This window comes from Elgaria multicarinata, chromosome 1, assembly GCF_023053635.1.
Source record: "Elgaria multicarinata webbii isolate HBS135686 ecotype San Diego chromosome 1, rElgMul1.1.pri, whole genome shotgun sequence".
Lineage (NCBI taxonomy): Eukaryota > Metazoa > Chordata > Lepidosauria > Squamata > Anguidae > Elgaria > Elgaria multicarinata.
Genome location: NC_086171.1, coordinates 213,232,841 through 213,247,887, shown reverse-complemented (window position 1 = coordinate 213,247,887; position 15,047 = coordinate 213,232,841). Strand labels below are relative to the sequence as shown.

Sequence of the window (15,047 nt, the reverse complement as noted above, 5' to 3'; positions counted from 1 at the left end):
TAAATTTGTAATTTTGCATTGCTGCTGTTTTTATCTGGTTGAGCTTTTAAATTGTATTTCATATGATGGTTTTATACTGTTGTTTTATACTTTGAATGTTTTTAATTTTTGTGAACTGCCCAGAGAGCTCCGGCTATTGGGCGGTATAGAAATGTAATTAATAAATAAATAATAAATAAATAATAAATAAATAATAAAATATTTTTAAAAAAACACAGTACGTTTTAATTCACGGCTCCTGCACTGTCACCCTGATCCCACGTGGGCCGGCTCTTCAGCCACTCACCTGGCGATCAACACTTGCTGTGCCGACTCCTCTCTGAACAGGAAGTTGTGCATTTGCTGGCGGTAATTCGAGCGACTGATCGGTTCGCCCCCGGCACCCCGCGGAAACTCCTGCGGAGACTTGTACTTGGCCAGCAGTTCCATCTCCTTGCCGGTGCGCTCCACGCTGGGCACCACCACGCGGTTGCCGCTGTGCCAGTGCTCAAAGTCCACAAACTGACTTCTGGGCTCGGCAGCCGGGTCCATGCGCCACAGGGGATCCTTTTGACCGATCCTGGCTTGGAGCTTCCGGAGCAACACCGGGCGGCTGCCGAAATCGAACACCAGCCATTGCTCGTAGACCCCAAAGGTGCGACACGCCAGGCACACCTCCACCTCAGTCGTGAGCGGGTATCCCCGCAGGGTCTTGAATCTCCCTCCCGAGGCATAGGTCAGGCCCTGGCAGGGCCCGTTCACGGGGAGGAAAAAGACAGCTCCGGGGACACGTTTCAGCAGGGCCACGTGCGCCAACGGCTTCTGAAATGGGGAGAATACAACATAGAATCAGAGAATAGCAGGGTTGGAAGGGGCCTACAAGGCCATCAAGTCCAACCCCCTGCTCAGTGCAGGAATCCACCCTAAAGCATCCCTGACAGAGGGTTGTCCAGCTGCCTCTTGAAGGCCTCTAGTGTGGGAGAGCCCACCACCTCCCTAGGTAATTGGTTCCATTGTCGTACTGCTCTAACAGTCAGGAAGTTTTTCCTGATGTCCAGCTGGAATCTGGCTTCCTTTAACTTGAGCCCGTTATTCCGTGTCCTGCACTCTGGGAGGATCGAGAAGAGATCTTGGCCCTCCTCCGTGTGACCACCTTTCAAGTCTTTGAAGAGTGCTATCATGTCTCCCCTCAGTCTTCTCTTCTCCAGGCTAAACCTGCCCTGTTCTTTCAGTCTCTCCTCATAGGGCTTTGTTTCCAGACCCCTGAGAGGAAGTGGAGTGAGGGGGGAACCCCACCCCAGCGTCAGAGTGGTGCCTCAGAAGCAGGCGAAGCCCATAACCCAGAGGCCGAGGGATGGAAGCCGTCCTCCAAGAGGCTGGCTCTCTTCTCCCAGATGCTGTGTCACAGTTGGGTACTCAAAGTCAAGAGGGACGCAGAACTAGGGGGACCCTATGAAAAGGAGGACTGGGCTCCTGCATCTTTAAGAGTTGTGTTGAAAAGGGAATTTCAGCAGGTGACATTTGTATATATGGGGAACCTGGGGAAATTTCCTCTTCATCACACCAGTTAAAGCTGCAGGTGCCCTGCCCTCTTTTAAATCTGGTCACTCTAGTGTAGCTCCAGCAGCTTTAACTGCTGTGATGAAGAGGAAGTTTCACCAGGTTCTCCATATATACAAATGACACCTGCTGAAGTTCCCTTTTCTATGCAACTGTTAAAGATACAGGAGCCTGGTCCTCCTTTTCATATGGTCACCCTACGCAGAACCTCTTTCAGCTGAGGGCCAAATTCAACCTCTTGTGGGCCGCATTCCAGCGGTGGGCGGAGCCAAGGGGAAAAACTGGCAGCGAATTTTAGCTCTATTTTAGTTCTTACTGGCTGGAATTAAGCTTTAGATGAGGCATTTCAACCTTTAAAGAATACGTACAAGTCAGTCAACAACCAATCAATTGGCAGTTGGGTGAAAGGGAACAGGGCAATTTGGGGAACCCCAGAGAGTCAGATAGGCCCCCATGGTAGGGCCTGAAGTTACACACCCCTTGTTCTCCAGGAGTGCAGGTTCAAGTCCCACCTTCCTTAGGACAACTAGGGAGCAGCCCCAAGCAGAAGGTGCCAGGTCCCATGACTGGCCTCTCCAAATAAAAGGGTCTTCACTCACAGGACTTGGAAAGACCTTGCAGGTATGTATCCAGCCAATGGAGGCAGGCAGCTCCCAGGTCAGTGGGGTGGTGAATCTGCTCCGGGTTTCAGTCAGAACCAGTCAAAATTCTAAAGGAGCTCTCCAAGCACCTGGGAGAGCTCCTTTAGAGTTGTGACTGAATCCCGGAGCGGATTCACCGCCCCACTGACATCGGAGGCACCCGCCTCTGCTGTTGCCAGCTAAACGCAGACAATACTGGGCTACATCAGCCAATGAGCTGACTCTGTATAAGCCAGCCTCCTAAGCCTCCTCCTCTGCACTTGGGAAAGTCCTGAGCTTGTCCAGCTTTCTAGCTTTCTCCTGAGCGTCAAACTATACTTGACTAGTTAAAGCTGCAGGAGCCCTGCCCTCTTTTAAATCTGGTCACTCTAGTATAGCTCCTAAAGCTTTAACTGTTGTGATGAAGAGGGAATTTCACCAGGTTCTCCATATATACAAATGACACCTGCTGAAATTCCCTTTTCTATGCAACTATTAAAGATACAGGAGCCCTGTATCTGTATTATAAAATTTTATGGAGGTGGTACCTAACTCCGGTTAGATTAAACAAGATTAATAATCAGTATTCAGCAGATTGTTGGAGGGGCTGTGGTGAAAAAGGAACGTACTTACATATGTGGTGGGATTGTAAATATGTGCAAAAGTTGTGGAAGATGGTGATTGAGCAGATTGTTGGAATGAAAATAGAAGATACACCAAGAATTGCATTACTCTCACTGCAAGAAGATCTTAAATGTAGTAAAGAAATTAAGGAACTGATAACGAATTTGCTGACAGCTGCAAGGTTAATCGTAGCTAGGAACTGGAAGATTCAAGTTGATTATTGTATTGAAGAATGGTATAAAGAAGTGTGGGATATTGCTATTAATGATAAATTGACATGTAATATCAAAGTGAAAAGAGGTATAGTAAAAACGAATGATTTTGAGGGAATCTGGAAAAAGTTCCTAGTATTTGTGTTTTCTAAGGGAAGCGGGAAGCCACCAACAGAAGAAGCTATGAGTTTTGGGAAACAGGAATGAGATCCCGAGGTGGGGGGAGCACTTTTATGTTGAGTATGATTATGTTTAATAGATTAAGCTTGAATATATGATACAAATATAATTTTGTGTTTATGTACTATGTTTTTTTCCTTTGTTAATTGTATTGTTGTAGGTAAAAATCAATAAAAAATTATTTTTTTTAAAAAAAAAAAAAAGATACAGGAGCCCCGTCCTCCTTTTCATAGGGTCGCCGAAGTTCAACCATCTCTGCGATCTATTTTACCTTACCTGGGAATGAACGGTGAAAACCCACCGGTACTCCATCTTCTTGTCTTCCGACTGTACCCGCAGCGGCTGCTGGCAAGTAACTTTCACGCCGTCTACTTCCTCAGAAATCTGATGAGAGAAGTGACCAGATGAGGCCCAGGGCAAATAAGTGGCAGGATAACATGGGGAGTTTTCCTCTTTCTTTCCCAGTCAAGAATGTGTAAACAACTGAAGTAACTCTTTGGCCTGGTTCAGACAACACGCTAAACCATGCTGGTTAACCATTTTGTGGTTAAGAAGCATGGTTTAGCATGTAGTCTGAACCAAGCTAATGTTTGCATCAAACTGACCATCAAGGTTTTAAATTGTGTTCGCTTGCTGATCGATGGTTGCAGAATTTATTTCCTACTTTCAAAGCCATCATTTCTTATATGGGACACGGGGCTTAAAATGAATTTGGGGGTGTCTTCCAGGTTTGGGGGTGACTTCCAGGTGCACACATAAGACGCACAAACACAAATTGTGTTCACTGAGCTTAATCAGGAAATCGAAATCTGAGCTTGAGCAACTAGAGCAAAGAGATCAATGCCCACGGATTTTGACAGTCAAACATTTCAATTCAATTTAAGTATTCACCAATTTGGGTAAGTAATCGCAAGTTTTAAGTTTTTAAGGAGGTTCCAAAAATAAATAAACAGCCTTCCTTTATTCGTTGTAGCAAACAGCATTGTGGTAACTTATTCTTAAGCAGCCCTTAGGCGGGACATGGTAGCGAAAGCACATTATCTCCTGGAAGGACTAGTCATACTTCACTGAAAGTGCCTCTCACTACAATCATTCTACAGGATCCTGTTCAAGGTGTTTAAGGGCACAGCCCTATCGATTACGTCCTCAGTGATGGGTAGCCCCTGAACTCCAAGGTGTCTGATCATCCAATGCAAGGCAGGAGGAGTGGCAGAGGTATTTATTAATTATTATCATTATTATTATTATTATTATCGACTTCCTGCCCTCCTGCCCTGCAGATTTCGTTTGACGGGCTTTTTAGTGAGGGTGCTTCAGAGGGGAACGGAAGGAGGCTGGAAGAGATGCAGAACAACTCATGTCCTGACCTCTCTGGTCCCCTGCTTTCCCCGCCCACCAGAAGGGGGCAGGCTTTATTTTATTTTATTTATTTATTTTATTAATTACATTTCTATACCGCCCAATAGCCGGAGCTCTCTGGGCGGTTCACAAAAATTAAAAACATTCAAAGTATAAAACAACAGTATAAAACCATAATATAAAATACAATATAAAAGCTCAACCAGATCAAAACAGCAGCAATGCAAAATTACAAATTTAAAACACCAAGTTCAAATTTATTTATAGACGGTTAAAATGCTGGGAGAATAAAAAGGTCTTCACCTGGCGTCTAAGTGCATCTAATGTAGGTGCCAAGCGAACCTCCTTAGGGAGCTCATTCCACAGCCGGGGTGCCACAGCAGAGAAGGCCCTCCTCCTTGTAGCCACCTGCCTCACTTCTTTTGGCAGGGGCTCACAGAGAAGGACTCCTGAGCCAACAGTGTGATATTGCTATTTTGGGCTGCATTAATAGAAGTATAACTTCCAAACTATGTGAAGTAGTGGTTCCCCTCTATTCGTCACTGGTTAGGCCTCATTTTGAGTACTGCATCAGCTCTGGGCACCACACTTCAAGAAGGACGCAGACAAGCTGGAGTGTGTTCAGAGGAGGGCAACCAGGATGATCAGGGGTCTGGAAGCAAAGCCCTATGAGGAGAGACTGAAAGAACTGGGCATGTTGAGCCTGGAGAAGAGAAGATTGAGGGGAGACATGAAAGCACTCTTCAAATACTTGAAAGGTTGTCACACTGAGGAGGGCCAGGATCTCTTCTTGATCATCCCAGAATGCAGGACATGGAATCACGGGCTCAAGTTACAGGGAGATGGTCATCAGGAAAAATGTCCTGTTCCAGTATGACAATGGAACCCATGACCTAGGGAGGTTGTGGGCTCTCCCAAGCTAGAGGCCTTCAAGAGGCATCTGGACAACCATCTGTCAGGGATGCTTTAAGGTGGATTCCTGCATGGAGCAAGGGGTTGGACTCGATGGCCAAATAGGCCCCTTCCAACTCTACTATTCTATGATTCTGTGATTCTTCCCTCCAACTCCTCGGTCGCTTTTCTGATCTCGAAGGTCAGCCAGTGTGGCTCTTTCTACGCCAGCTGGAAAGGGGCAGGGGGAGGGAGGGAGGCGGATCTCCAATTCCCTCCCTTCTGCGGTTTGAGTATCAACTCCGACCTTGGAAGAGAGATTCCAAACAATCCTATTGTCCCTGGGACACTTAAGATTGCTCTCTACGTTTTGGCTAGTCTGCTGCTCTAGAGAAGCCTTCCCCCAACCTTTTTGGGCACATCTGGAGTTTTGAAAGAATGCTGTGGACTATCTCGTAAAATGGCTGCCACATTAGGGTGACTATATGACCGGATTTGCCCGGATTTGTCCAGTTTTTTTGGTGACAAATCCGGGAGGGGGGAGGGGAAATCCGGATTTTTCCAATCTTCCCTAGTCAAAGAGCAGCTCTAATGAGAATTAACAAAAATGCTTATAACTCTGTCATTTTTAAAGATAAAGACATGAAACATGGCACGATGGTAGCTCTTAGGAAGGGCTTTAGTCATACCAAATTTGAAACAGATCCGTTCATCCATTGATTTTTTAGGAAATTTTTAAAAATTGAGGTTTTAACATTATTTTGTAGAACAGATTTGTCTTAAATGTGTGCTGTAAAATCAGACATGTGACCAAGGCTATGTTCGGGTGGGCATGCCCCCTTGGTGCTAGACACGCCCCCTTGGGGGCCGACCATGTTGTCCTCCTTTTTGGTTTCTAAAATATGGTCACCCTATGCCACATGGAGGCATCTCGCTCATTCAAAAAATGACTGCCATAGCGGGCATTTTTGGCCAATTACAAAACACTTGTTTCCCAGAAGGCAAACTGGTGAGACCCAAAGGAAAGGAACTTGCAGAAGAAGCAAAGTACAAGACAGAGTTGGGGGCTGAACCCCAAGACACAAACTCAAAGCAGCCCATCCCTTTCCACCATGCCAGCCTCCCAATTTTTAAAAAATGAATGAAAGAGTCTTTTAAGAAATAAAACAAAAATGAGGAGAAGCAAGAAGTCTATTGAGCTTCAAGAGAGGTGTTCTTGGGCGCATTGCTGCCCACAGGCACCATTGTTAAAGATCCCAGCTGCAGAGGATTTCTCTAAAAGAATTTTAGCACCTTTCTAGAAGCATCTTAGCTGGCCACTGTTGGAAGCAAGTCGCTGGACTGAGTGGACCATTGGTCTGATCAAGCAGGAAGCTCTTTGTACATTCTTCGGCTGATATGCCAGCTGCGCCCCTTTAGGAAGACCTAAAGACGGTCATGTACGCGCTGGTAACGTCAAGGCTCGACTTCTGCAATGCGCTCTACATAGGGCTACCTTTGGGTCTAATCCGGAAACTTCAACTAGTTCAAAATACGGCAGCCAGGCTAATCACCAGTACACCTAGGGGGGACCACATTACACCAGTCTTAAAATCCCTTCACTGGCCGCCAATTAGTTTCCGGGCGAAGTACAAAGTGCTGGTTATCACCTTTAAAGCCCTACATGGTTTGGGTCCAGGCTACCTGCGGGATCGCCTTGTCCGTACAATCCGCCCCGCACACTCAGGTCCTCTGGGAAGAACTTCCTTCAGCCAGCCAAAACTAGGCTGACAGGTATTACCCAGAGGACCTTCTCTTCTGCTGCTCCCAGACTGTGGAATGGCCTGCCGGAGGAGACTCGTCAACTTGACAGTCTTTTAGCATTCAAGAAAGCTATTGACTGATCTCTTCCTGCATAGGGTGACCATATGAAAAGGAGGACAGGGCTCCTGTATCTTTAACAGTTGTATTGAAAAGGGAATTTCAGCAGGTGTCATTTGTATGCATGCAGCACCCGGTGAAATTCCCTCTTCATCACAGCAGTTAAAGCTGCAGGTGCCCTGCCCTCTTTTAAATCTGGTCACTCTAGTATAGCTCCTGCACCTTTCACTGTTGTGATGAAGAGGGAATTTTCACCAGTTTCCCCTGTCCTCCTTTTCATAGGGTCACCCTATTCCTGCAGGCCTATCCAAGGGGATTTTAGAATGTTTTTAGGATGTTTTAACAATGTTATATTATGTTCTCAATTCATTTTATGTATTTTATATTTACTATTGTTCCCTGCCTCGATCAAAATGGAGAGGCGGGTAAGAAATTATTATTATTATTATTATTATTATTATTATTATTATTATTATTTCACCAAAAGGCAGACAGGCCTTCCCTCAGCACCACAGTTTCCTTCCGCGGCCGGCAACTTACAATTAAGGCTTTGCTGTGGCTTCCTGTGTATTCCGCAAGAAGGCGGTCCTGATAAGCCAGGAGGCCGTCCTGCTTGGCCAGCTTCTTGTTGCTCTCCGCAACCTTTGCCCTCTGGATCCACTCTTCCAGCTCCTCCATGGAATGGGCCTTGGTGCAATCCTGCCCATATTCGCAGACATCAGCTCTGCACGGAGAAACCAGCCCACAGGCAATCATTTCTTTATATGAGATTATGCCGGGGTGTGTGTGTGAAGACGGTCTTCAGGCCTTCACCTTCCTGGGGTCCCAATCCAAGTCCTCCGGAGATCCTCCGGGTAGCCACGCCACCCCCTTCCCCCCAAATATCAACAGCAGTTCCCTGATTTAATGTGTTTCCCCCCACCATTCTAAAAGGGTGCAACGCCCTCTCCGAAGACATTTCAACCTTTTAAAGAAAGAACTTTTGAGTTAAAATACGCTGGGCTGCTTTTTGTGCAGGGGTGTGTGTTGCATTTTGGTCCTATCCCATTCACTTTGGTCCCACCCATCACTGCAATGGAGCTCACGAGAGCTTTTCCATACTCCAGAGATAAAGGGATCGAGTGCAGTTTGGGATGCCATGGTGTGTCTGTGGGCCTTGAAAGACCTACCTGATAATCCGTGTGGGAGGAGGGGCCAGGCTGCGCTAGAAGTAGCGTGGCCTGTAGGCCCTGTCCACACGTAAGACACGACGGGGCCGAGGGAAGCCGCGTCGCGTCCGCCATTTTTTCTCCCCTTAAAGGGCGCAGGAGCGCACCAACGGAACAGTAAGTGTTTTTGTTTAAAGAAATAAAGGGTTCCCCGCTTCCTCTGTCCCTCATTTCCCCCCCCACAATGCCTGATGACCCCCTGCCCACTCGCTCGCCCGTCCTCCCACCAATTGCCATGCCCATCCCCCATCCTCCATGCCCATCCCCCGTCCCCGCTCGCCATGCCCGTCCCCCATCCACCATGCCCTGGCCCCGTTCTTCTTCCCCCCCCATCCGCCATGTCTGATGCCCCCCTGCCCACTAGCCATGCCCACCCGATCACCCGCCTGCCATGTCCGATGCCCCCTCCGCGCCCCCCCCCATCCATGATCTCCCCACCCTGGCTCCGCTCTCCCCCCCCCAATTTCTCCTGCCGGGTCCGCTTTTCCCCCCGGCCCCCATCTCCCCCCCCCGATGATTCCCCCCCCCCGGCCCGATGGGCACAGCGCTCCTATGGAATGCTGTGCCCAGTGCGTGGCTTCTCTCGGCTACTCGCGAGTAAGCGAGCAGCCAGGAAAAGCCACGGAAGTCACTAGACCTTCCACAGCCCCGGGCTCAGCCCGGGACTGCGGAAAACCGGGCCATAAGCGGATCCGCTTATCCCAGGTCAAGGGAGGACTTAGCCCGGCCTGACCCCGGGATCCCCTGTGCGTCATCTGGATGCACAGCAGGGAGCCCGGGCCTCACACCGGGCTAACTCCTCATCTAGCAACGGCCTGTGTCTGTGTCTATAGATCTGCTCCTTTATCCTTGTGAATGACCGCAGGCTGTTAAGAGTCAAGCCTGCCCCAATCTGCATAACGCCACCCCTTCATTTGTATAGCTCCACCCTACATTCTGTTTCTGGGTCACTTTTCAGTGTGATGGAATGTTGGGGACCATCAATCGAAGACCGGAGCACTTTTCATGGACTCTATTGACTAACATATGCAATTTCAAGTCTGGCCACCAGATCAGCAATGAAAAAGAGGAAGGCGGTCAGATTTCCCACTGAGCATACAAAAACAACAAAGACCCTTGTGGCACTTTAAAAGACTTTAAAGCTCCCCAGAGAGGTCCGCTTGGCGCCTACACTGTACTGCTTTCGTCGCCAGCTGAAGACCTTTTTATTCACTCAGTATTTTAACACTTAATTTTAACTTAAATTTAAATTTTACTGTTTTAACTCTGTATTTTAATCCTATATCAACTTTGCTGTGTGGTTTTATCCTGGTTGCGCTTTTTATACTGTATTTCATAATTGTGTTTTAAACTGTTGGGTGTTTTACTGTGGTTTTAATTTTTGTGAACCGCCCAGAGAGCTTCGGCTATTGGGCGGTATAAAAATGTAATAAATAAATAAATAAATAAATAAATAACAAATACAGGAGGGGGAGGCACACCTTTGCAAAAAGCTGCCACTGGAGATCCGTCATTGCAGCCTTTTAAGAAGCCCTTGAAAACACTATTTTACGGCGGCCTTCTCGTGATATGAGTGCTGTCGTAACTCTTATCCTCGTTGCTGCTGGTTTTATTATTGGCTTTATTGTTGTTTTTATTGCTATTTTGTTGTGTTTATGTTTTTAACTGCTTTTAATATTTCAACTATTTTTATGTATTTTACTAATGTAAGCCGCCCTGGGACAGCTAATGCCCTGAAAGGTGGCCAAGAATCTTTAAAAAATAAAATAAATGCATTTTGTGAACCGTCCAGAGAGCTCCAGCTATTGGGCGGTATAGAAATGTAATAAATAAAATAAAATAATAAATAAAATTATGGCATAAACTTTCGTGGACATTGCCTATTTCATTAAGCACACAGTAGTCTAGCCTGATAATCCTTTTCCAGCAAATGGTTAGTGAGTGTGTTTAAATCATGATCATGTAGCCACCATGCTTAGGAATGGGTCACACAACATGCTAAGCCATAAGGTTTAACTCAAAATGCTTAACCACAAGGGCTTAGCGTGTCCTCTGAACCGGGTCTTTGGGTAGTATCCAAAATTAATCCTACTTAGAGTAGACCCACTGAAATGAACCAGACTTAAGTTAGGCCCTTTCTACACCTAAGGGTATAGAGCAGTGGTTCCCAAACTTTTTCAGGTAACCGCCCACTTGGTTCCACGAACTCATGCCCAGTGCCCCCTACCCTACACTATAAAAGTCATTATTCAGAATAGCGGTTTTCAACGACCCTATTATTATAATAATAATAATAAAATTCAAAACAGTAACAATTAATTGAATATTTATTCAAAATCCAAAGCACCCACCGCAGACTTGCCAAGGGAGGGAGGGAAAAGAGAGCGAATGCCTCTGTTTTGCAGCCGGCGTGGCAGGGCACACCAAGCAGGGTATGTCTCTTCATTAGCGTTTTGGTGCTTTTGAAACATTTCAATTCACCGTTAAAAGGACTCTTCTTAAACGGTATTAATACATGTGTGGATTCTTCCCGTGTATGGCTTGGGACCAAACTATCTTCTCCCATAAAAAATGTCCCTGGGTTTTAAGACCTTCTGGAGAGACGCTTCTTGGAAAAGACCACCTGGAGCGCCCCCCTGCCACCCCCTTGCCTCTTAACGCCCCCCTATGCAATCCCACCGCCCCCAAGGGGGTGGTACCGCCCACTTTGGGAACCACTGGTATAGAGGGACGCAGGGGAAATGATCCCGGGATTTCCAACTTCCGGGATCATCAGCCTGTGTCCAGATGACCACACGACACCCTGGAAGTGCACAGGGGTGGCGCGCCTGTTGTGGCCGCCATTTTTTTTTAAAAAAAGAAAAGGAGCCAGAGTGCACTTGCGCTCCAGTGAAAAGATCCCACTCCACACCCATCCCCGATGCCCCTGGACTCCCCCGAGCCTGGCTCACCCCGCTACTCACGGGGAGGAGGAAAGAAACCGGGATGAGCACCCACACTGCCTGTGGTCCTCGGGATTGTCCCAGGACCACAGGTAAAACCGGGATAACCAAAGTCTCAGTTACCCCTGGAAAATGGAGGGGTCATCCCTCCCTGCTCCCGGGATCCCTTGTGCATCATTTGGGACGATCCTGGGACAATCCTGGGGGGGAAAGGCAGGTGTAGAAAAGGCCTTAGACTCACATTGGGTACCACCCTAGGAATGATTCTGGGTAAGCTCTGAGCTTTAAAAATTAATATACACCTGAAAGAATAAGCAAGCTACAGAAACAGTCCTGCTTACCGGCTGCAAAGGGCAAAGGTCTTCAGGTCGTACGGAGGGGCCCGGTGAGTCCACTCGATCATGGTGTCCGTGACGATCAGCTGCGTGTGCTCCACGGAGGAACAGTGGTTCTCAAAGCTCTCCTGAGAGTCACAGGTCACCAGACACACTTTGCAGTAGAATTGGACTTTGGGCTGCGAGGCCTCCTCTTCCGCCCTGCAACCTACCGGCGGGCGCAGAAGGTCTCCGCGCGCCAAGCCGCAACGCTCCTCCGCCTCCCAGACCGCCAATTCCACATCGCTGTGAGCAAAGATGCACTGGTGCATGGTAGATTTGCACGGTTTGCCAGCAAAGCCGTCCTTGCAGTAACTAAATGAATGAATGAATGAATGAATGAATGAATACCTTTATTGAATAAGTCTTCTGACCATTTCAAAAAATCACATAATCATTAAAAACAAACAGACATTACTTAAAATTTATGATTGAAAATTTTAAAACAATATACAATTCGTATATGATATTATATATGACTAACAGTTAATAAGACCCCTCGTATATTACAACATTTGATTAAAAACTTATTAATTGATCCATTTTTTCGAATTCTTTTTTCCTTATGCTGGCTGCTTTAAGAGCGAAGAGAGCAACCCTCTGGGTCACAAAATAGTTAGAACCACGTAAGAGAAAGAACCATTTATCCTTGGCTGTCCAGACTCTCATGCGTATTAAAAACATAGAGAGAGAATATTCTCTACATTTTGAATATAGGAAAAGGAGGAAAGGAACCTCTCTTGTGCAAGCACTGGGTCATTACTGACTCTTGGAGGGACGCCAGCTTTCGCTGACGTTTTCTTGGCAGGCCTTATAGCGGGGTGGTTTGCCGTTGCCTTCCCCGGCTGTTATTAACTTTCCCCCAGCTAACTGGGTACTCATTTTACCGACCTCGGAAAGATGGAAGGCTGAGTCGACCCGAGCCAGCTGCCTGAAACCAGCTTCCGCTGGGATCGAACTCAGGCCATAGGGAGAGTTTCAGCTGCAGAAACTGCTGCTTTACCGCTCTGCGCCACACGAGGCTCATTTTTGAATATAAACAATATTCAAGTAAGTGGGCTAAATCTTCTATTTCAGGGTTGCCACATATACATAGTCTATCTTTCGATGGAATACCTTGGAATCTACCCTGTAACATCATTGTGTCCATCAGCTCAAATCGAAGCCGAGTAAAGGCTACTCGATGGACCCGTTTCATATCAAAGAACAAATATTTTTCTTCTTTAAAGTGGAATTTTGTTCTGGCTAGCCATTTCATGGCCCTTGATTTTGACACTGCAGCTATATCAGTCTGACTTCTAATGTCTGAAATCCTAAGTTTAACGGCATTTCTTATGTTGGTATTCGAAATGCTAATTGCTTGCAAACTGACGCCATAACTTGGTAACATCTTTGTAAATTTATAAAGCCAGGAAGTTTTTAAAGGTTTGGCCATCTGCTCGAGAAGACACATCTTTGGAAGCCTGGCCTCATTCATCGAAAGTAGCTTAAACCAATAATTAAATAGCCTGCAATGTATTTGATCTAAGACTGCCAAGATACCTAAAGGTCTTTACGGCCCCCGGGCAGGGCCGGATCTCCGTGTACTGCTCCTTCATCTTGCCGTCGGTGATCACGTGGACCAACAGCGCGTTCCAGTGGCCCTTGCAGCTGTGAGCCAAGTCTTTCGGGCAGATCCTTTGTGGGGTTCGGTAAAAACAGAACTTACAAATCTCTTGGAAACGGCCCCCAAACTCGCTACGAATTTCCTCCGAGACGTTGGGCTCCCAAAGGCCATTGGCCAAGGGGGCTTGGGCCCGCCGCACCAGCGTCTTCAGAACGTGCCTTTCCATGCTGTTCTTCCTCTCAAACGTCCACACGATCACCTCCTCCCGGCTTGAGGCGAAGGTGCAGCGGTTCCTGTGCTTTGTGCAACCTGAGCCAACAACGTTGTACCAGCAGATGTCATAATGGGTGGGGTTTGGGAGCCTGGGCCTCCTGCCAACTTTCCGCCACAGCTTGCCTTGCTGCTCCTTGCACCTGGCTAGGAGGATGTCCATCGTGCACGGGTGGTCCACCTCCTTCAGCCTGTAGGTGCTCTCGTTTTCCTGCTGGCTGCATTTCGAGCAGGCCAGGTACAGGCTCAGCTGCTCCTGGAGGCTGTCCAGCGGCGCCAGAACAACCCCGTTCAGGTGGGGCATCTTGTCCAAAGGTCCGATAAACTCTGTTCAACAGAGAACAAAAATCCCCCGTGACATGGATCAGGGACCAGCTGCGGAACGCTCAGCGAGGTGGACTTCTGGCTGCGCTCTCCAAATCCTAGAGACTGCAAAAGGGAGCACAATTAAAAAGTCAGCAGGAGCGTTGGAACAGGACAGCCGTCCTTCTGCAGTTACCGAAGGCACACGAAAGCAGCCTCGCCCAACCTGGTGCGCTCCAGGGGTGTCCACTGGCTGGGAATGATGGGGGGATGCTCCCACACATCTGGAGAACACCAGCTTGGAGGAAACTGCACTAGAGCTACTGGAGTAACTTCAGCGGATCCCAGGTGTTTCTGAAATTGTCGCCCACACACTCACAGAGAGAGAGAAACAGATACACCTATGTACTGAGCTCTATTCTCTGTACTCAGTTTGGGGGTGCTCTTCGATCCAGAACTGTCACTTGAGGCACAGGTGAACTCAGTGGCAAGGAGCACCTTTTATCAGCTTAGGTTGATATACCAACTACGCCCTTATCTGGACAGAGATAGTCTAGCTACAGTTATCCATGCTCTGATAACCTCTCGTTTGGATTACTGCAATGCGTTATACGTGGGGCTGCCTTTGAAAACGGTCTGGAAGCTTCAGCTGGTACAAAACAGGGCAGCCCGTCTACTAACAGGGACTGGCTGGCAAGATCATATTACGCCAGTCCTTTTACAACTTCATTGGCTGCCAGTCCAGGTCCGGGCCCGATTCAAAGTGCTGGTATTGACATTTAAAGCCCTAAACAGTTTGGGGCCAGGTTATTTGAAGGAACGCCTCCTCCCATATGTACCTACCCGGACCTTAAGATCATCTACAGGGGCCCTTCTCCGTGAGCCCCTGCCAAAGGAAGTGAGGCAGGTGGCTACTAGGAGCAGGGCTTTCTCCGCTGTGGCACCCCAGTTGTGGAACGAGCTCCCCAGAGAGGTCCACCTGGCGCCTGCACTGTACTCCTTTCGTCGCCAGCTGAAGACCTTTTTATTCACTCAGTATTTTAACACTTAATTTTAACT

General features: G+C 47.6%; 1 protein-coding gene across 1 annotated transcript in view; it reads right to left on the bottom strand.

Annotated features, from left to right (window-relative positions):
* Nucleotides 1–15,047, bottom strand: part of HELZ2 (helicase with zinc finger 2) — a 90,421-nt gene that overhangs the window by 51,228 nt on the left and 24,146 nt on the right. The window contains exons 2-6 of the mRNA XM_063147290.1: nucleotides 13,352–14,107; nucleotides 11,777–12,124; nucleotides 7,826–8,009; nucleotides 3,452–3,559; nucleotides 287–801 (exon numbers count right to left, since the gene is read on the bottom strand). Coding sequence (XP_063003360.1) covers nucleotides 287–801; nucleotides 3,452–3,559; nucleotides 7,826–8,009; nucleotides 11,777–12,124; nucleotides 13,352–13,989 — 1,793 coding nt within the window. The 5' untranslated portion in view covers nucleotides 13,990–14,107. The remainder of the gene's footprint in view (nucleotides 1–286; nucleotides 802–3,451; nucleotides 3,560–7,825; nucleotides 8,010–11,776; nucleotides 12,125–13,351; nucleotides 14,108–15,047) is intronic.